Source organism: Cygnus olor, chromosome 14 (genome assembly GCF_009769625.2).
Source record: "Cygnus olor isolate bCygOlo1 chromosome 14, bCygOlo1.pri.v2, whole genome shotgun sequence".
Lineage (NCBI taxonomy): Eukaryota > Metazoa > Chordata > Aves > Anseriformes > Anatidae > Cygnus > Cygnus olor.
Window position 1 is genome coordinate 83931 of NC_049182.1, and position 23103 is coordinate 107033.

General features: G+C 38.8%; 1 protein-coding gene across 3 annotated transcripts in view; it reads right to left on the reverse strand.

The window, feature by feature from the left end:
* KDM3B (lysine demethylase 3B) overlaps positions 1 to 23103 on the reverse strand; it is a 52888-nt gene that overhangs the window by 25151 nt on the left and 4634 nt on the right. Inside the window, exons 1-11 of one of the 3 annotated variants that reach the window (XM_040573960.1) lie at positions 20463 to 20597; positions 16577 to 16744; positions 15073 to 15186; positions 14508 to 14613; positions 13455 to 13579; positions 12049 to 12117; positions 10526 to 11104; positions 5546 to 6791; positions 4685 to 4886; positions 3099 to 3313; positions 1891 to 2043 (exon numbers count right to left, since the gene is read on the reverse strand). In XM_040573960.1, the coding sequence (XP_040429894.1) occupies positions 1891 to 2043; positions 3099 to 3313; positions 4685 to 4886; positions 5546 to 6791; positions 10526 to 11104; positions 12049 to 12117; positions 13455 to 13579; positions 14508 to 14613; positions 15073 to 15186; positions 16577 to 16621 (2854 nt within the window). In that variant the 5' untranslated portion in view covers positions 16622 to 16744; positions 20463 to 20597. Of the gene's footprint in view, positions 1 to 1890; positions 2044 to 3098; positions 3314 to 4684; positions 4887 to 5545; positions 6792 to 10525; positions 11105 to 12048; positions 12118 to 13454; positions 13580 to 14507; positions 14614 to 15072; positions 15187 to 16576; positions 16745 to 17681; positions 17792 to 20462; positions 20598 to 23103 lie in introns of those variants that run through there. The other 2 variants (XM_040573961.1, XM_040573959.1) reach the window with 2 other exon arrangements.

Below are 23103 nucleotides of genomic sequence, written 5' to 3' on the forward strand. Positions count from 1 at the left end.
TGCAGGAGATTAACCTGAGGATCTCAGAAATAAACTATAAATACAGATCATTAGAACACGATATACAGCAACTTCTTTGCATCCAGAAAAAGCTACCACATTAATCTTCCCTTCATCTTTAGGGGTTCACTATTTTCTATCACCTAAAAATGTTTGCTTCTTGCCTCAATTTTTGAAGATCACTGTTGTTCTCATATTACTTTCTTAAGTTGTATAGTAATTCTAACTTTTCACATCATCATCTCCCAAACTTTTCCACAAGTATTTGCATATCAGTTTCAGGAAGAAGAAACTAAGCCTTCTTGTAACTATATTTGCTTAATAAAGCTAAAAAGTAACAAATAAATAGATTGAAAAGCAGCCTGACAAATATATATTACTTCAGATTCTAAACCAAGTTGCGCCTACATACACATTACTGCATAAACTGCACACCATTCTCTTCCTTTAAAAATACAGTGAAAATGAGAGTAGAAGATGAAAAGGATCATATTACTGGTGGACTTGTCAGTACTAGGTTAAACGTTGGACTGGATGATCTTACAGGCCTTTTCCAACCTGAATGATTCTATGATATAAAACTTCATTTCAGGGTCCTTTAGACCTGGTATCTGCACAGGTTGTTTCTACATCACAATGTTCTGAAGCCTCTTGAGGCAAGTAATTGTGTTTAAGGTAATGCCTTTGTTGTACATTTTGGCCCATCCCAAAATTTCGGACTTACTAATAAACCATAATTAGAATACTGTTTTCAGGAAGCTGTTCATAAGCAATACACACACCACAATTATTTGGCACTGTGAAATATCAATCTTTTCTGTATTGACCCTCCTCTATACACCAACAAATACAAACTTCCCATGTGCCCAAGACATCTTTATTTTAACCTAGCATGGATAACGCGCTTATTATTTTATAATGTGAGAGGAGAAGGTGTTAAAGGACCACTGCCCTTGAATCATGAAAGTCTTTATACCACATTCTGTCAGTGGCATATTCAGTTCCAAATGCCTTTTCCAAACATGTACAGTGCCAAATGCAAAAAACCCTATTCTACTTTCTTTCAATTATTTCCGTTATACCCTGGTTAACTACATCTTAAAGACTGGTATGCTGTTTTCTGGTGTATTCTGGCAGTAATTTCTCCCTTATACAAAAATAGGGGAAGTTTTAGTTAATTTTAAAACCCATTGCTTTTATAATTCAGTGCTCTCAGGAATCTTTATTGTAACGAGCAGATAGCAGTACTCACTATCTTTAGTATTTTGTACGTCTGCTTCATATAGTCACGTAACTATCATTAGTAGATTTACATTTATTAAGATCGGCCACTGTCAGCATCCATACTACCAAAGCTGTCTCAATACAAATATACACAAAAGCACCTGATACTCACACTTCTGCAAAAACATTCTCTATTTGTTAGAAATTGAAGTTACTGAAGTTTTCCTGAATTACAAAAGCATTAAGGAATCAAGAAAAGAAAACATTCCAAAACCTCCTTTGTACAGGAAGTAGTTCTCTGTAGTGTCTGCTTACTAGTCCATCTTGTGATGGTTCAAACCAGGCATAGTGTTATTTAATTCTTCTTTTGCTATCTGAGGAAAAGATAGAACTAGACAGCAGTCTTCCTCAGTACACAACCTATGCCTATTGATGTTACAATTTTAACATAAAAACTCTAACCAAATAGATAAAATGCAGTTATTTAAAGAAATGGAGAATGGAACAGCAACATATAAGGCAGCTGTGCTAAAGTTCCAAACTTACAGACTCCCATGTTGATACTTACCAACTCCCCTACAAAAGCTTAAGCAACTTCCCAGAAACTATCCCCACTGAAAGCCAGCTATTTTGTAGACGACAGTAAGGAAAAAAAACAGTACTCACCACTACGTGGACGATTCTTCCTCAGCCGGTAGCAGTCCAGACAGACCCCAAACCCACACTTGCGACAAACCCAATGAATATTGAAGAGTGTTGTCTCACACACATCACACATTTCCCTCACACCACGTACTGCTCGCTTCCATGCCACTTTCTCTAAAAATAGAAGGAACATTAGGAATCATTGCTTTGACATTTTGTATGTCTCTCATCTAATTTGAGAATACCACAGTAACATTGACAAGCAATTCACAGAAACATGACTTGGGGGCAGAGTATAGAAACACATACTTTTTACATCCAGAGACATTCTTTGAGTTGCTAGTCCTTTGACATTATTAAAATCCCCATTTCTAAGAGGTTGTAAGGTTAAATCCCAAAACACACACACTACAGGGAAATGGGGCACATCACAAAGCTCTATAGAGACTGAATTTCATGGAAGTTACAAGAAAATTATAAAACTTCTGCTAGCTTTGTGAACAAATAACGTGAACATATAAAACTATAAGGAAGGAGTATTTAATTTCATTAATTGGATGACTATCAGTTCTTTGGATTCTGAACTAAGAAATCTGCTGAAGTAGTAGTCCTCTCCAAACGGATGCCCTCATAAGTTCCAGGAACTAAAGTGAAAAATCAGACAGAACTATCAATATGATAGGCTGAACTGGATACCTTGAGGAAGTTTGTTCCAAACACACTCCCCCTTGTAGTGGCAATGCTGTCAACTAGTTCCTTAGCTGAGTACTTGCACACTGAATGTGCGTGCTACTCTTTACACAGAAAACCCTGTGCTTTTATGTGATGCCACTGGAGCATAATAGGACTGAAGCATTAAAAAAAAAAAAGATGCTCATTAAAGTGAAGCTCATCAACATGAAAAGCGTTTATTTCTATTTTCTTAGGACCATGGGTCAGCTAATTTCTGCATTTGCTTACTGAACAATCAACTAATGATGTCTGAGAAAGTTACTGTTAGCTTCCCTTGTAGAAATGCTGCACTGATCCAAAAGAAAAATCCCAAGTTCTAGTGATTACGTAGCATTTACACAATTACACACACCCAAAAGAAGTGAATATAGCCTTCTTGTTTGAAGAAAATGAGAAGCATTTTGACAAAAAGTTATGTTACTCATTTAACTCTTCCATTGCATTGTATACGTCACAAAGAGAAGATGGATAAAAAACACGTCAAAAACCCAGCTTACGATGTGGCTCCACCATCATCATCGCCTCCTTTTCTGACATAACAAGCTGGCAGAACTGGTCTCCAACATTGGCCAGGATGTATTTTGAAGTCTCCAAATCAATCCCCTCTGCAGGGGAGGAGGAAGGAATCCACAGACTCATGGCATCAGGGTCACTCTGCTGTGGGTTCAAGAAACCCTCTACTCGTAGAATACCTTTCCGGGTAAATATCAGCCTGCAGAAAACAGGATAAAGTAAGCTTGTTAACCACCTTTAATTAATTTATAATGCAATCTATATCAAAATATAGATCCAGAAAGGGGAAAAAGGCTTGAATTACAGTACAATAATTTACAGCCAGTAAAATTATTATGCAAATCCAAATAAAGCAGAGAATAAGGTACACAAAAGCAATGGCTGCAAAACCCACCAAAAGGGATGCCCAGGTCCCAGTATGTGTTGGTGTGAAATTCCACATGAGAGATTGTTACAGATTGGTATAATTCTATACTATTAATAGAAAGAGATGATAAAATTAAAATTATTTGGGCCTTAAAATTAGTCTGCATGATACTGCAACAACAAAATTATCTGCATGATACTGCTTGTAAAATTGTGCATGGTTCGTTCTCTATTTTAACTGAGCAGAAAGTTATTTCCCAACTCTTGGGAAACCAGTATTTCAATTCTGGCTAGTACTGCTAGCACTTAACAACTACTCTAACAGTTCACGTTAGAAGAGACAAAAATCCTTATTGTACCTACTCTTCTTGACACTGTTCTTCCCAGAGATGAGACAACTGTTATGAGACAACTGTTCTATCAGTAGCAGTTGATGCTCCTAGTCTTCATGTAGTAAAAGGTGTAACAATGTAACTTAGGGAAGCCTGAATGTCTCCTGCCATTATTAAAAGTAACTTTATTTTTCAACAAAAATAATTTTGACTTTAATCTCAAAGCTAGTTTAATTTTTAACAAGTTCAGGAAGAGCAGCAGCTATAATCCTTAGGGGTGGCACATACTAAAAATTTTCTTCGTCCTTTAAATGTCCAAAAGTGAGTACACATCTTTTTTCAAATGATGTCTTGCGCTTGCTACAATAGGCAGATAAGGAAGATGAAGAGAAACACGAACTGCAAAGGAGCATATGCACTACACAGAGAAAATACAGGCAGCGGCCTGCTCCTAGAAATCAGTTTTGTACTCAACTTACAAAACTGAGTCAAACATCAGTCTCATGCTGGCAATATCGCATCACTTAACTAAATTAAAGTTTTCTCTCTGTTCCGAACTCCTTATGACAGGGCAAGAGAACAGTTACTGCATACAAAAACTGCTACCCAATAAAGCAAATTCAATCTCCCAAGGCTGGATTTAGCACCTCTCCTACTGTCATACAGCTGTACATTCCAGCAACAGCTCTTCCCTCACCTCTCCGCCTAAGCAAGGAAATGCCAGTCAGGTGATGCAGGGAAACGCAAGATACTCAAAATCTTCATTATTCTACCCAAGCAAGTTAAGTAAGTAAAACACAAATACTTTGTGCTTGGACATGGTCCAAACTCTGCGCATAAACTACATATGAAGGAAGGAAGGATTTGAGCACCTCCGGAAATGGAAGAAGCGACATGCCACAGTTGAGTCATCCTGCTCTTGCTCCTTAAATTTGCGGTACCGCTCCAGACGGCACTCCCGACACTTGTGCAGATGTGGGGCTACATTGATGCAAGAGCCATCCTGGAGAAAAGGCTCACCTGACTGCTTCAGCTTCCTCACCTTACTCATGTCTTTCAGTACCGACTGGCCAACTGGGTGAGGCAAAGTAGAAGTAAAAATTCATTAGTTAACTGCAACAGCAAAAGGATACTGGCCCCAATACACGTATTTTCAGAAATCTGTATGTTCATACCCATGACAAACCAATAAGACTGCTCATTTCAACAGACAAGCTTCTATTAGTCTTCCATGCACCAGAACCACAGTTATTTTAAAAGTAAAAAGCCTTTGTAAAAGGAAGGGTCATCTGGTTAAATTGGGCTACACAAAGTACCAAACAGCATTTATTTACAGACATTCCAGCTTTTGCTCCCAATCCCAACACAACAATCAGATGCTTTAGACAGCACCTACAGCCCATTCTCATCAATCAAGGACTAACAGTTGGTACTTTTAATTAGGATGTAAGTTAGCAGTAAAATTAACAAATCCACACAAAAAGAATCTAATGTTTTCAAGTCTGCAGCATAACAGTTTTGTCCAGACATATATATGCTTAAACAATTCTCAAAGTGAACACATTAATTTGCATACAAGAAGTATTAAGCTTTAACCTTGTAAATATCTTGTATGTTAGCTACCCAGCATAAATGAGGTTTACACCTGTGGCTATTTCACATAGTTCATCATACAGGAGAAATACAATACCCCACCCCTTTGTTTCCAAGACAACCTACATTCAAGCCATCACCTTTTAGGGGAGCTGTGCGAGGCCGGCCCTTTGGGGCTTGTTTCCCTTTTCCTTTCCCCAGCAGCAATTCAGCATTGCGTTCTGCATTGGGACCTAGCTTTGCCATCAAGTGGTCTGGGATTCCCTTCATACAAGCCTTGGCTTGCAACTGCTCTTCAGAGTCACTCAAATCTGATAGGTCACTATTGGTACTGGAGTCTGAGTCCTGTTTGGATGTCAAGCTCCGCTCATCTAGAGAAAATCTTTTCACAGCTTCAAAGGGGGCTTTGTTCTCCTGTGGAAATTCAGACTGTGAAGAGAAAAAGCCAGGTGGATGCCTGCTAAACACATTAGAAAATGTTTTCAGAAGAGGATTGTCCTGCTGGCCAGGCCCAACAGCTGGTTTTTCTTCTGTTGGGCTGGAGGAAAGTGTGGGCATCTCAATGGGCTGTGTCAGGTTACTGCTTGGTGAGCTGGAACGGCCATTCCCTACGGTGGAAGGACTCTGAACACCAACAGCAACTGTTGAACAAGGAGTACTGGAGATCATCTTTGAGGAATCAGTTGTTATAAACAAGGTTTTCTTCTTAGCTTGACAAGAGTCTGTAGATGTGAGTGATTCTGGCCAGCCAGAAGTAGCCTTATGACCCACGGGTGTAGATGGAGTAGAAACCCCTGTCTGAGATGAAGATGCAAAGCCACTGAAAGGACTAAGTTCTGTTTTCTCAGCAAATGCCAGAAAAGGGTTTGAGGGTTCCTCTCTTGATAGCTTTGGGGGCTGTAAAAATAAGTTTTCATGACTATCTGGGGGGCGAGTATTCAACAGGCTTCGTGAAAAGGCTGGAGTAAGGGTGGGCATGGATTCCACAGGCAGCTTCCGCTCCACAGAACTGCCAGACTGGGCCCCTGGTTTAGTGTCCGCTGAAAGAATTTTACCTTTGCAGGTCCCAGCACCCACATTCTCTGTACACTGCTTGAATGAGTCCCGACTGGAGGCATCTTCAGTCAAGCTCTCTGAAATGACTGTGAAGTAGTTACTGGAAGGTAGATTTTGGGACATGCATTGAAAAAACAAGTTATTGGAAAGATCAGAATCTTTCTGAGCTTCTTGTCCAGTACTACAACCAAAAGTAAACCCAGAAGGCTTGCTTTCTGGAGTCACCACTCCATTTGATTGGCTTCTTCCACCCCCAAATACCAAGGTCTGGGAAGCACTTGGGAGAGAGACTCCAAATCCAGAAGAAGCCAAAAGCGAATTTCGAGAATTCTGAAACAAAATTAAAAAGCATTAGCCTAATAAAGGATTCTTATTTGATTCATCAGTACCTTGGTTGGTCTAATTACAAAACTAGCATTCTTCTTATCCACCTACAGTAAAAAAAAAAATCTAGTAGAAGTACTATTTACAATGAACAGACTTCTTTAAAGATTGTTAGAATAATTTTTCCTACTTACAAGCTATTGAAAATAATGAGCTAAGTGTCTGTTATGGAGTGAAGACATGGAAAAAATGAACACTAAATGACTTGTGCTTTAGAACAAAAGTGAGACACAAGACACGTTTGCCTAATTCACAGAAAAACAAGCAATTTAAAATGCTGTTTTGTTTCAAATCACTGGAGAGTTATAATTGAAAGTACCTTTCAGTCATTCACTCTCCTACAGCAAATTTGTCCTTTCAATCATTCACTGTTTCAGTACTCACCCTCCCCCAGGACCATCCTGATAAGCTTCTACTTAACCAGCACCCTTAAAATACTTAACTTAGTTTGCAAAGTTAATTAAATAAACGCCTCTAGCAGTTACTGAATAGACTGTTCCTGATGACAGGCCAGGCACACATCTGCTGACTGGCACACAGATGCTTAAGAATAGGTGCTCTCTAGGGGATTTGCTCAGTAGAGGTTAAGGACAAAGGGCTTAATTTTTTATCACCTTTAAATACTGAAAAATTTTCTTACTTGCAAGTTTCCATCACTGTGAAACAGAATATTCTTTTGTTCTCAATTTATTCAGATTTTTCAATTCTCACAGTCAATCCTACTGTGATTATATTCTGTGACTAACTTGTTGGTTCTCTTCCTTTTGTTCGAATTTCAACTTAGAAATCTCATCAGTCATAGAGAATATTCATTGTAAGAGTATGTGGAAGGACATTGTCTCCTCCTTTAAGTGTAAAGGTCCTTTTCCAATGCAACGAGGGATAATAAGACAGGGAGGAAGCCATAAACAACAATGCAAGGGAACACAAGACTGACCAACATATGATACGTGATACAGTGATGACAAAACCTGGGCAGTCACAGTAATTGACGAGGGCACGTGAGCGCCAGTGTGAAGATGCTTATTCCAGTGAGGTTATCTGATGAAGGGCCTCCTCAATTTGGAGATTAAGGAAAAAGGGAAAAGCCAGAAAACAAAATACACCAAGACACAGATCTAACAAAAGAAACATAGACAATTAAAAGAAACAAACCTCCCACTCACAGTAACTGACAGACTATTTAGAAACTGCAGGAAGATCAAGCAGCACTTTGCACCTGACTGTTAACCAGGGGGTCCCCAACTGGGAAGGGTGTAGGAGTCGGTAGTGCTCTACAAACCCACAAAGGGGTGTGCAGGCAAAGGGGGAGCAAGGAGGCACAAAGAGGTGGGATAGGTGGAAAAAAGGTGTAAGAGGAGCTTTTAAGTGCACTTGTCTGGCTGAGCCCTGTGCCTGATCACTACAGTCTGTCCTATCTTATGTTTTCTTATTAAATCTTAAATATTTATCTCTATGTGTGCTGTAAGGACTAAGTGACAGCTACTGGTGAGACCTGCATGCATGCGAGTGAAAACTGGTGCCAGCTACCAGAGCTGGATCAGGGGACTGGATAACCCTGTCCTGTGGTGGCAGCTCCTGGAGTGAGTGGGTGTCTTTTACTCCCAGACACTGGTTCAGGCATGTATCTTCCCCAAGCGTCAGCAAACTTCAAGCTGGACCAGCCCATTAGAAAGGGGGGCTTAGGCTGGTGCCAGGATATCTTTCAGACACCAACTCTGTTCTGGTACAACCAGTGGAATTTGAGAATATGGAGAGCCTGTGGCATGTGTGTGAGTGCCAACCAGAAAGCAGCAGTTGCACCCCTCAGCCTGGGCAGAAAACCTGGGCCTGGCCCTGGGGCACCATGCTGTGCTCCAGGAGCCGGGCAGCAGGAAGAGGTCTTGTATGCTCTTTACATCATTTAACGCTCATGATTAACACTATTTTATTCCAAGGCCATGCTAAATTAAAACTACAGCCTCTGTGTAATATGTATTATTGGCCATTAGTGTCACTGCACACCTATTATGCCGCAAACTCATGTTTAGATTGTTCCTCCTTATCAACCTCTTTTTAGTAACTTTAACAATATATTAGTATCCTCCATTCCAATTCTTCCAGATATTAAAATTGCAGTTTTTTCTTTTTGAAGTCGAAGTTGTTTTCATAAACAGGAATCTTCCTTCTCCTCCCAGCCTTCCCCCCACCTCCCACAAAGCAGAAGCAAGCAGGGGTGGAAGCTGTCTCAATACAAATAATTTGTACTAATGTTTAGAATTATCACATTAAACATAACAGTTTTTAAATCGCATATGAATATGAATGCAAGCCAAGCTTATTAAGCTCAAGGTTCCAGATCACACTGTGATAAAGTGGATAGTCCAAAGGAATAACACACAAAATATCAACACATCAGTTAAAAAAAAAAAGTAGTTCTGGGTGGTTTTGTGTGTGGTTCCCTCCCCAACTGTCTGATATGGTGCTTAGTTTCTGGTCTAGTAGTCTACCTGCAGATTATAAAGCCAGAGTATTAATAATGATTTAAAAGTGATTTGGGGTTGGGGAAAGGAAGGAAAGGAGAAGTAGTACCAAAATTTCTCAGCACAATTAAAGTATTTCCTTAATACCAATGACGACAGATACAATTTTGACTGTTCACTTATGCAATCTGTAGTTGCTCACAACTCTTTTCCTCTGGACAGGGAATAAGAGATGAAAATGAATAACAAAGGTCATAATGTTATCTAACAATGTTATTATGCAACCCTCCTGTCTTCTGCAACTTAATTTCTGCTTTATCCATTACCATCTATGAATCCTTATCTTGAGGTAAATATTTTGCTTTCCCCCCAGTTCCATTAGCCAATACAAAAGACAGATGAAAGCAGCCCATTTAAACTCCTGGAAATCTCATTGGAATCTCTAGCGCATCTTCTATTATATTCACTTATTTATATAGTAGAGAAAGTTGTTTTTTTTTTTCCTGTACTCCTTACTGAGTTGGGGTTTTGTTTTTATAAGCTTTCCTTTGATTACTTAAAAATTAGCAGTTTCCCTTCTACTTTTCCCATTGAAAACAAGGGCATGTAACTGAAAAATCCTTGAGCCACTTCCCTACTGAGCTCTTAATACCTAAAGATACCCATCTCAGATGTTTCAATTACTTCTTTGCTTTCAGTGTCAGATAGTATATGATGCTATTGGCTCATTTTTCTACTATGGACACATCTTTGTTCTAAGAGACAAACTGGCAATCCATAAAGGGTTCTCAAAATGTAGCCTCATATAACTTAAATGTTCATGTTCTCATGCACATTTGTTGATATAAAGGCAAGATATTTTAAGTAGGTTATATTCCATGTGACATGACAAAATGAGTTACATTAAGTACAGCGTTCCAAGTCATTTTAAGGTTGTATTGTGTAAGTTATTTCTCAGATTAAGGCTGAATAAAACCAGAGTGCTCAGAAGTTCACTAAAAAGTTGTCTCTTACAAGTTCCTTATCAATTATCATTTTCTTTTGGATCCTCTCTTAGATCAGATGATAGAAAGGTTATTTTCTTTGAAAAGGAGGGATTAATCAGAGAAAAAGTAGTTCAGTACAGTTCCACGTACACGCTTTGTACCAGGAACGTTTCAAAAGATTTGCTGGCAAATATGCATTTTTCTTGAACGTGCTGGATCATGAACTACTCACCTCTCCCTGGGCTTGTGATCGGTTTGTTTTCAATTTGTCCTGTCCAGTAACAGCTGGCAAACTGGTATCAGAGATTCTCACAGTTGTTGGTGTCAAAGCAGTTGTAGTAACTGTGGTTGAAGAAGTCACTGTGCCTTGGCTAACCTGTTCCAGTGATTTTCCTGCCTCTTTACATCCAGATCCAACTAGTAACGCTTGTCCAGCCACAGCAGAAAATGGAGTGAAGGGTAATGCTGTGTCACCACCAACTGGTTCATCTTGGACTACTAGTGTTCGACCATTCTCTTTGGTGTAAGTGGCAAAGCGAATATTGCGATTAATTTGAGGAATGAATGAAGGCAACTGCTTGGCCCTTGGATCCAGTCCTGTTTCACTATTGGAGCCTCCTTTCCAAGGACCTCTGCTTGCCTCACCTCCATCACTGCCATTGCTATCCACCTCACCCTTCTCCTTTAGCTTCTTTGTTGCAGGATCACACCCAGAATCTGAAGCATTTTTTCTCCTCCGTCCATCTTTTCCCTCCAAACTTTCTTTCTTCTTTTTCCCTTTAGAAGATTTAGCTGCTTTAAGGCCCCCTCCCTACAATAGACAAAACCATAAAATCACTAAACAGAACAAACAAGTCTACATGTTCAAAGATCATTTTCTCTGTTAGAATGAGGAATAATTATGCTACTCTAAGCTTAGACATTTCTTTTAAACAGATCTAGAAGATATGACATGAACACAGAACACAAACATGAACAGTTTTCTGTTTTTTTTGTTTGTTTTTGCTTTTGTTTGCTATTGTTTTTTTTAACTAGGATAGGATCTACATAGTAAGTTTTTTAGCTGAGCTATTTTGCTGCAGCACATACTGTATCATAGCAGATTCTGGGGAACACAAAACATGGCCAACGTAATTCTTGCTAACGTACGAAAGATATTTGCGCACTAACTTGTGCAACAAGTCTCATCCTGATGGTTCTTTTCAGGGGCAAACATCTTGTTCACTACCTGAAGCCTATAATTTTTAACTGTAGGATATAACATGCCCTTTTGACCAGGATAAAAACAGGTCCAGAAGTTATCATGTAATCTCTCAACTGAAGCAATGAAATGCCACTAGCATACAAGTCTGCTTCAGAAAGGCCAGATGATATATTTCTCTTTTTTTTAAATGCCTAACATGGTCTGTGGAAAAGCAAAGGGTGATCCTGTTAAATGAAGGCACTGAGCACATGGACATTCTTTATTAGAGAACTACCCCTTCAAATGGAACACAACCACTCTGATTACTGAACTCTTACAATACCCATGCTGAACTTAGTAAAACAGGCCTAAACTAAAAGAAAAGATTGTTTAAAGGAAGGTATGACCATTTCTCAGAGGGGTAAAGAAAGTTTTCCTCCTTCAGTTGCATTACCAAAAGCCCGCAGTGAACATAAACATAGGAACAACTGAATACTGATGTTTAGATGTTTTATATCTAGATCGTTACCAAGTTTCATACTGTATACACAAGATCTGAACTGCTGCAGTACCTCACTTGGAGAAGTGTTATCCATCACCACATGAATCAGTCGAGGATCCACTGACTTTATTTCACCACTCTAATTTTTATGCAGATTGATATTGAGGAGGTAGGAGGAACAAGAGAAGAGGTTAGTTTTTAGTTCAGAGCATCAACATAATATCAACGTAAGAGACCTTAAACTCTCTGCAGCCCATCTCTCATCTGCCCTATCTTTTTGTCCATTTTCTTACCAACACTACAACCTTTCAGTTTACCTTCTGTCCTTTTGCTCCTTCTCTAGTCAATAAAACTTTCAGATTTGATTCCTACTATTGTTTTCTTATGTATTTGTTCTACTGAGCAACTCTATTTGCAACTCTCGTTGCATTAAGCACATCTCTCTAAATCCATTTTAGTATTGTTCTAGTACTCTGCACCTTCACTCTGCTAGATATAAAAAAGACTACTGGAAGGAAACACCTCAGTTTATGCTAACAATCCCCATCGGTATCTCCCCAAAATGAGCAATAACTACCCAATCTTTGTAGCTGTGCATGAAGGTTACCTTTTTATCTGACAGTAGATACACAATAAATTGGCTTCTTTCCTGGCATGCATCTGTTGAAAGCATATACTCCAGAATTTCAATGTCTCTCCAAAGTACCAGAATTATTAACCATACATGGTGTATTTTTTCCTGTGTATTACCAATAGATCTAGTACTCAGAGTGCAAGATTACTGCCCATGCATACAGATTCAGTGCATTTGTTCTGCATGCATTTTATTGCATATGGAAAAGGCTACAGGGGAAAAAAAAAAAGAACGCTGCTATAGTAATTTCCACACAGATCCACGGACCTGTTCTAGTTGCTCCTGAAAAAGGAAGCCGCTAGGAGCACGCTGCTGGTAAGGCTGAGCAACCTGTCAGACTCCAGAATCACATAAAGCAAACCAAATGCTGATTGTAACACGGCATACAGCCAAAACTAAACTACACCAATCAAATCTGTTTAGACTAAGGTTTCATCTTCTATGATGCACTTGCTTCAAACTACTTCTGCAACCTGTCAGATACAAGTTGAGACATGGAATAGAAAAACCACAGCATTACAGACCCAGAAAGGAGCTTTCTCTACAACAACAAGCTCTCAAATTTTTTCAATAGTCAGTATTTTTTCACATAGAGCTCATTTCCAAAGGAGTTCTTACAGATTCTTTTATACAAGTGGGCTGTGTATCATCATTTATTGGGAGAAGTCATCACAACAGAAAAAAAAATCCATAAAGCCCACACAATAAAACACACACACACGCAATAAAAACAACCAAATAGCCAAGAACCAGAAGTTCAAGTTTTGGTGAAGCTGTCATTCTCCATGAAACACTGAGAAATGGTATTTTAGAACTCTCAAAGCAGTGCTTAATATTTTTACCTCAGTCACAGACACTTCCATAAGACGAGTTATTGGGTCTTGATGGCTCACAACACCACAGAGCCAGCTATTCTCATCCTCTGGTTGGTAAACCTTAACTCTTTGGCCTTGGATGCTGTAAGGAACTGGAAAAGAAGCACTTTGAGTACATCTTCCAGACAAGCTTAGCATCATACAAGGATCATATGTGCACAGAAGTGCCAGCTTTCAAGTGGAACAAAATTAAAATGCTAGGGCTTCTGCTATACATTTTGCATATGCAACTCATTCTACTGTAAGATGTCAATAAGCCCAAGTTACTGTAAAGGCAAAATTCACTCAGTTTACATATTTTATTAAACCAACAGACACCAAATCCCCATTATGTTCCCCTTCAAACATAACACAGTGGCCTACCTCTAATGTGGACACCTAACCTGTGAACCCAAATTTTGGATGGAAAAATTATTTCAGCACTTGAATTAGAAGATCCCAATGGATAACCAAAAGCTACAATCAGGCTTAAATCCTAATATGCAATCCAGATAACAACTAGGGTATTAACACTGTGCTGAACAGCCTTGGTCACACAGTATTTGCAACTTAAATGATTCATACATTAATTATAAAAATGAAGGAATTTGATATAACAAAGGGAAAATTTCTCTGGTCCAAAAAATCAACAATTACAGAGCAACTTCATTTCTAAAATCCCAGAATTACAGAACAGAATCATAGAACAGCATCAAAACTTTAAAAACTCAAAACAAGGAAGATTAAAAATCAAGAAAGTTGTAAATACATGGACATTATCAATAGTATGATGTCCTCCTTTAACCAGATCTTCAGTGATCATACACAGCAGGTATTTCCAGTTGTATCTCAGCAGCATACTTACTGGCATTCATCTCAAAATAATGATTCCTTGTAAAGAGCTTGCAAAAGAACACAGAAAACCAATCTTCCAAACCAACAGTAACAGATACTATTACTATTCCCCTTCACAAATCCCAGAATAACGTAAGTGTTCCCCAACAGTCAAAGTGGTTCTGAGAAAGAAAAACGCAGTATTACCTCTACTAAATATCTCCTGAAGTTTCTGGTCACTGAACAATGCATTAACAGATTCTCTTAGTGAAGGCTGTTCCTGCAGAATCTGATTCTGACTCTCTGTTCCCATCTGCCAACAACAAACAGTTTTAATATAAAAGTAAAGTGCTTTAAGGTGAAAGAGGCATGAGTTTGAGGGAGAGCTCTTCTTGGACTGCTTTCAGACATTAAATAAAACAAAAACAAGAGTAAAATTCAGAAGGAACATTGCTGAACATGCCAGGAAAAAAAAAAAGGACTAGCTATGGAAAAGCTGTTGTGAAACTTCCATTCCAATTATCATCTACACAACACTTAACAGACAGCTCTCCAACTGACCAAGATAGGCAGGAACCAGGATTTTTAGAATGCAGATGAGGTTAATATAAGTACCTGGAAAAGCAGAAAAGAAAATCCAAAGACATGATAGGGCAGCGAGTGGAGGAAGACAAGAACATGGAAGTGGAACAGCACAGAAGTTTAAAAAGAAAAAGATTGTCACACAGAGCATGAAGTTAAATTTGCACTAATCTGAACACAGTTCAAATACCTGAAACAAACGTAATCCACTGGCATCAGACAGGAAACGTAAGTGTCTGTCCAGAAGAAACTCCACTGGGACCACAGAGCCTAAACCTAGCTTATCCACTAGAGGAGTGAAGGTCTGTGGTAAAGAACAGAAAATGAAGATTATACAAATGACCGAGCACACATAGACCAAGAGCAGTTGTTTTCATATGCTATTTAAATATCAAAAAATAAAGTTTCATTTCTCAACCTGCACTTCCTAGTACCTGAGTTTTAATGCAAACTATTACTCATTATGTCTAAGCAAATAATTCTTGCAAGTGTGTCATATAACATACAATACAAGAAATTGCAGAAAATTGGCTCCACATCTTCATTGGAACTTAAAGCAGAACTGAAAACGTGTTTTGTGATATTTGATTTTTCATAGGTAAGCACCTTCTGATGCTCGGGTTAAAAAAAACTTGGGTTAACAGTTCAAACTATGCTACATATTTCAGGTATAGCCTTCTGAAAGGAGTGTTTTCATTTCTGCACAGAAGTTAAGTGCAAGTACTTCATAGGCATGTTAATGAATGGGAGCATTTCTTGCTACTGTTCTGAGCAAAGATGAAGTTCATACCAGGTGCGCTATTGATAGTACAAACCGTAGAACAAATTACTAATGGAAGAATATCTAGCAGAATCAGAATGATAACATTACAATATAACTTGCTGATGGAAGATGAATATGCCAACCACTGGAGTCTTTGAAATGTGTAATCTGTCTCATGCTCACACTTAAATAATCATGTGTTAAAATCACGTATGACATTTTTGCCTTAACAGATCATCAAATTTGTTCACACTCTACTCTCCTGTACATGACAGCATGAATATCAAATGCAGTGCACATTTATTCTCCCATTGAAAGGAAAAAACTCACCTATAGGAAAAACACTGCCTACAGAACCTCTACTGTAAAGGTCTGGCTTTCTTCTGACTTAAGACTACCGCAGTAAAAAAACCCTCAGAGCGAGATGCAGTGCTGAACTTGTTGCTTTGAGCTCAAGTGTCCATTTAAAAAAACAAGTTCAGATTCTACCAAGGCACAAGGTCCTTGATTGGCAAACACATTTCAATGGGCCCATACCCTATTAAAAAGCAGAGAGTAGGATCTCAAGCAGAGATCTAAAGTCTTATTCTCACAATTTAAAAAATCCTATCACACTCAAAGTTCTAAAATAGGGAAAAATAATCTTTGATGTATCTATCACATTTCTTCAGACACACTGGTAAGAGATACTTCATTTCTGTGAGGTAACAGCATTCAATTTCTGGGGCATGAACTAGAAGCAAGTGCCTCTCAGATGTTTTTCCAAGGGCACTAAAACTCCCAGTTACCTTCTCTCCTATTTACCATTCAAAAAAGCCTGTCTCCAAGCAATTTTTGGTACCTGCAGAGCGGTGTACTATTCAAGCCTTGTGTTTCATGGTACTGCCCACGCAAATCTGAGGATACAAGAACTTTTTGGTCAAATACTCACCAGTGCAGGCCATTGTGTAGGTGAGACTCGAGTCCCCTGAAGCATAACTGGATCATTTCGAGGTGCCCAAACCAGTGATCCTTCCAGCAACAACACTATAACTTCTTCAGCATGGACTTTCACCCAGGCATGTTGCTTCCAGTTACAGCCATCAAATTCCACAAAGATCTGATTAAAAAAAATAATTTAGCCCTTTTCAGACAGAGTAGAAAAAAATCAATTTTTACAATCCCTATTGATGAGAATACAGCAACTTTAATCAGAAAAATTGGGATTAGTATTTTAATGATAACACTGAGAACCATCACATCTGCATAACTATCATATTTCAAAAGAAACAGGACTAGAATTCACAGCAATTACTAAACTATGAACATTTATTTATTCCCCAAACACACACTACTGGTTCCAAATGCTGCATTTCTCCGCGCAAAACTAAAGATCTGAAACTTATTTATCCCAAAATACAACTGGTGACCCAAAGCAAGCCTCTTGTACATTGGGATTGCTAGAGAATTTACAGACTCCTACTTGGCATTTCAACAGATGGCGTGTATCAGTACAGATAACTTTGTAAGTGACATTTACCGAATCAAATCCTTCAGACAGGAAAGCCTATGTTTATGAAAACCACTCTCTATCAGAAGTTTTGTGTCACCTCGAACATTAAACTTCCTGAATCAAATGCAAGTATTTCTGACGGCATCTAGAAATACTTCCTAGATTTTTAATGACATTATAAGTACAACATAAATTGCACTACAATTCTAAATCACTGTTCTCAGATACCATCCTCATTTTTCCCTGTCACAAATGGCAAACATCAAATCCATACGCAATTATACTGCAAGAATGCTAAGAACAGGAACAAGTTACAAGTCTCATTCCATGCCCTAACAATTAGTGCTATTAAATGTTAAAATGAAGTTGCATTCCAATCTTTTAGATACAGAACTTACATACTACACGCATATAACCAAAAATAATTCAGGTGAACAGAAAGAAATTCCTAATCAGTTAAGAAAGACCTTAATCTGGATAGTCAAAACAGAGTTTTGTAATAATTGCAAGATCATTGAGGGTAACAGACCGCTCTCTGCTTTACCAGTAATCCTCATTAATAGAGGTATTGGAGACCACTCATTCTCCTCTTCCCCACCCCTTCCTCCAGACTCAAAATCTGTCCAGCAAGAGAGGGAAAAAACATGAAGCAGCTTTCCTGATGAATTCTTGATCTCCATTACTTCCTAAGCTGCCCTGCAGAGAAAGACAACTGCATTTTTCCAGATATCCTTCCTCAAATTCAACAAGTTACATCAATAAAGAAAGTTTGACTAAACACCTTTTCTGTTTCTGGGCCTGTACCTTTCTTAATAATATATCTGTGCTATTATGACAGTAAAATATGACTTTAAGAAAGGACTATCATGTTAAGAGTAGAAAGCGGAATTGCTTGTTTGTATGTATGATATTAGTCAGGTAATCATCTTATGATTCTCTTATGTTATATGAAAAAGGTGGCCAAAATGAACTTCTGGAATGATGCTAGCTAGATGCTAGAAATACACGTCTTTTCTTACGATACTTAAGAATTTGATTAAAAGGAATAGAGATTTTATAAACAACTACACAGAAAAAACACTTCTTGCTAGCAAAACCCCTTAAAGTAGTTGGCAAGGATTAATAAAGGCAGCCAAATTCAAGCAAGCAGTAAAGCAAAGCTTACTGCTCTGTCCCAAAGAAATAATGATACCTATTAATTTACTACTTTATACAAGACTTGAGTCAACTTATCTTGTGACACACGTGAAATCAGACTATATGTAAAATTTCTTCCAGTCTTAACGTATGAGACACCTCACATTTCTATGAATCATTATAAATTGATAAATTGGAAAAGCTCTACTTTTAGCTCCAAATGTAACAAGTTACTCCTTGGTTTAAAACACAAAACACAGAACAAAAACAACTTCACCACAGCCCTAGAAAAAATAGTATTTGATGAACTTCAAGATGGGTGTTCCACATTTCTTTAAGATGCTTACTAAAAATTGTGAGAAATACCGTGACTGTCAGCAGTAGCAATGGTTCTGTTACTTAACTCAGAAAACAGACTTTGCAATTTTTGTTGTTGTTTTGTTTTTTGAAACCTCAGATCCAGAATCTGGGTCAAAAAGAGAGCAAAGTCTTACAACATTATCATATTAAGCTCATCTCTCTTCCTTGCAAAACAGAGAAGTCATGGCAAGTTTGTTTTACACACTTTATGTCCAATACTCGGTTTTCTTCCACTTTGGTATACAAGAAGCAATAAATACATATTATATATATTATGTATACACACACACACACACACACCCTGACAAACTTTGATTTACAACCACCAAAGGAAGGCATTATTAATTCTAAACCAATACCAGGTAGAGTATTTTCCTCAACACAGATATGGAGAGCAGCTGTTCCAATCCAATGCAACACCACACATCGCATTAGGAAAAATTATGCCAGTAGTTTCCCAAAGATTACACCAAAGGACTGCAAGCCTCAAGACAAACAGCTACATTTTCACTTCCTGTTTCCAGAATCTACAATAGAAACTGCTTTCTGTGTACAGGGTATGCAAGAAGCAGAAGCTGACTTGCAGAGCACACTGCACATACATTACTTCGTATGACTACAGAATATAACTACAGCATATTCTTCAACTGATGCCTCATACACTTAGTGGGTATGAGAAAACCACTAAGGGAATCCTGAAAGATAAGCCTAAAGCAAGGACAGATTAGACAGACTGGAGAGTGAATAACAAATATTCGCTTTTGATATGTAAAGTGGTAAACAGCAATACTCTACCTCTGTTGTAAAACTCAGAAGCTTTAAGCAAAGCTGTTGCATTATAGATTAAAAAAAGGAAGTTCTCAGTTTAATTTGAAAACACTCTAGTTTTGAGTCAAAAGGGAAATGTCTGCATGCTAAAGCCCTGGAAACCCTGGAATAAATTACCTCTCCAATATATCAATGGCCCTGCAATTTGTGGGGTCACATATACTACCACCTGCTGACCCTTCCACGTCTGCTCACGACTCGTTCAGACAACCCACTGATAACGACAGCAACTGTGCTTTTCTAATACCAAAACTTTTGAACAGTGTTATTGATGATATCAACAAGATATGCAATTAGTGCCGGTATGTCTGTATTGCATAAAAGAAAAAAATGATGATGCTTAGACAACATGCGACTGCAAGATTTCCCAAGTTCTCCTATACCAAAAAATGCCTTCCTTAAGCAGTATCTAATTATGAAGAATAACAATTTTAGTAATTTTTTTTAATCTACAAAAAGTGTTACTGCAACTCAAAAAAACAGAGGGTACACGAACACCTGTTATTCTCCTAGCTTCCCCCCCCTTTTATTTATTTGCCTGTCTGTCCCAAGAAAAGTGACGCTAGAAAGCAGAGCTGTTGCTCTGCTTTATTTGATATACAAAGACAGCCTGAAGTGTTTGTCTAGAAGGCACAGTTTTGTGTAGCTGTCACACTAACACTCAGGTCTTAATACACTCTAGAGAACTATAGCCTGGTTCAAATAGAATTTCTCCAAATTTTCTAACACCAGTTTCACTACAAAAGTAGTAACAAAAGACGTAGCATAGATAGGACACAGATATTGGTCTTTTTCATCACATGACACAGGCTCCAAACATGATTTCTGATAGAACTACTGGAGGTTATTGCATTATAATTTGCACAAAGAACTAATGTAGATGCTATCTACGAAAAACATAAGAAAAACTTTACATTTTAGGGTTTTATATGCTTAGGAAAAAAAGGAGGCAAAAAAATCCAAGTTCAAAAATATCCCTTAAAATGGTCTTAAATTTTACCTAGTTTTGAAAGGAAGGGTGGTCCATCAGTTGCTAGAGAGTAGCCAGAGACCCAGGTTCAATTCCCTGCTCCATCAGAGGCTTCCTGCATGACCTTGGACAAGCCATTTATTCTCACTGGCTGAGTTTCCCCATCTGTAAATTGGAATAATAGTACTTATGCCCAGAAAGGAGGCACTGGTAGGAATCTATTGCAGACTACCAAGTGAAACTGGGTAACAGGTTTGTCCATGACCTCTTACTCATTAAGATGCAGAAAGAAGAGAACTCCGTTGTCAACAAGTAGGAGAAGAAATAAGAAGGTAGATATAGATACTGAGATTTCAACTTGCGAGACATCTGAGATCTCATGCAGCTAGTACCACCATTAATTAGATCTAAAAAATTAAACTACAGCAGTATTCCAATAGCTAATGCATCCAAAGTGTTATTTTGGAATCCATTATGGCAGACAATGAAGTTTACACCTATGCACAAAAAAAACTTTGAAGCATGATTACTGAATTTTTCTTACAAGCAAAGAAGAAAAAAATCTACCTGAAATATATATTTGCTATGTGTTTTAGAATGGCTGATTCCCAAAATTTGGAAAATTATGGAAAAAATCAAGGAGAAAAATCCACCTTTGAAATAATTTATATTGAGCCAGATAACAAATGGATTTGAACATATGGCCAAAAACTCCACAATTACTACAGGAAACAACTATGCTTAAAGGCTGATACTGATTAATAATTATCACAAAATAGTTGAGGTTGGAAGGGACCTCTGGAGGTCATCTGGTCCAGCCCCCTGCTCAGGCAGAGATATCCAGAGCCAATTTCCAGGTCTATGTCCACAAAACTTCTGAGTATCTCCAAAGAGGAAGACTCAACCACCTCTCTGGGCAACCTCTGCCAAAGTCTGATCACCCTCACAGTGGAAAACTGCTTCCTGATGTCAGACAGAGCCTCCTGTGTTCCAGTTTGTGCTCATGGCCTCTTGTCCTGGCACTGGGCACCGCTGAAAAGGGCCTGACTCTGTCCTTACTGTATCCTCCCTTCAGGTATTTATGTACATTTGTAAGATTCCCCATGCCTTCTCTTCTCCAGGCTGATGAGTATTATCCCATGGTACTGTACCAAGCAGACCCCGGAAGAGGCCAAAGTCTGCTCTCCCAAAGTCCAGGGCTGTGAGCTAGCTATTCACCCTTTTCACTGCCCTACAGATCTTGAACTCCAGCATTTCATGGTCACTGCAGCCAAGGCTGCCACTGACCTGCATATTCCCAACGAGCCCTGCATTACTGGCGAGAACAAGGCTCAGCAGAGCACCTCTCCTCATTGGCTTCTCTACTGCTTGGAGAAGGAAGTTGGCAGCAACGCATTCCAGGAACCTTCTGAATTGCTTATGTCCTGCTGTGTTGTCCCTCCAACAGGTCTCAGGGTGGTTTAAGTTCCCCGTGAGAACCAGGGCCTGCAAACGGGAGGCAGCTTCTATCTGCCTCTAGAGGGCCTCGTCTGCTTGTTCTACCTGGTCAGGTGGCCTGGAGCAGACCCCCAATGTATTGTCCTCACCTAACCCTGTCCTCCCTTTAATCCTAACCCACATACATTCAAAAACTGAAGGAAAAGAAAACTATACGAGGAAACTTTCCCATCTTTCTGTTTTGCAAAAGGAGCATCATAATCTAGTATAGGCGAGACACAAAAAAGGGACTCCTGGCAGCAAGTATTGACAACACATGGCAGTCGCTACCAAGCAGCACCACCTCACAAAAGCATCATCAGTTAGTTAATCAATGATAACAAGAGGTAAGTAGTAAGACTTTTTCCAACTAAAAGTAAGTACAATAAAAACAGTTTCAAAAGAAAACATACTTACAAACTACAGAAGAAAGTAATCCTGCCACTGATAGAAAAGTCCAATGCCTTGATTAGACAGGGCATCTAATCAAAAGGAAGTAGCACAAACTATTAGATATAGACAACGATAGTTTGAAAGCGAAAGCATGAAGCATCGTGCAACTGAAGTCACAAGCACAATGACCTTGAAACAATAACTATGCAGAGGAAAAACAGAATTTTGTTTGGATTCTTTAATCAGCAGTCAAAACTGGAAGCATTAAGCATCAAGTGTAGAGAGTACTCTAACACTATCAAGAGAAGTTACTGTATAACCAAGCACATTTTATGACCATTTTAAAAGACTATTCAAGGACCAAACAGAAAAGGATACACAAACTTACACTGCACTTGCTAAGTCTTATTGGAAAAAGATTTCTCCCAATGTTTCTGTAAGAACGTGACATGGCTGCACATATGCACTGGGCTGGGGTAGTTAACTTTATTCACGGTAGCTGGTATGGTGCTGCGTTTTGGATTTGTGATGAAAAGAGCATTGACAGAAACACTAACGTGTTAGTTGTTGCAGAGCAGTGCTTAGACAGAGCCAAGGACTTTTCAGCTTCTTGTGCTGCCCTGACAGTGAGGATGCTGGGGGTGCACAAGAAGCTGGGAAGAGAGACAGCCAGGACACCTGAGACCCAGACTGACCAAAGGGATATCCCATACCACGTGGCATTGTGCACAGCAATGAAAGCTGGGTGGAAAACATAGGAGAAGGGACGATATTTAGCGTTACGGCATTTGTCTTCTCAAGC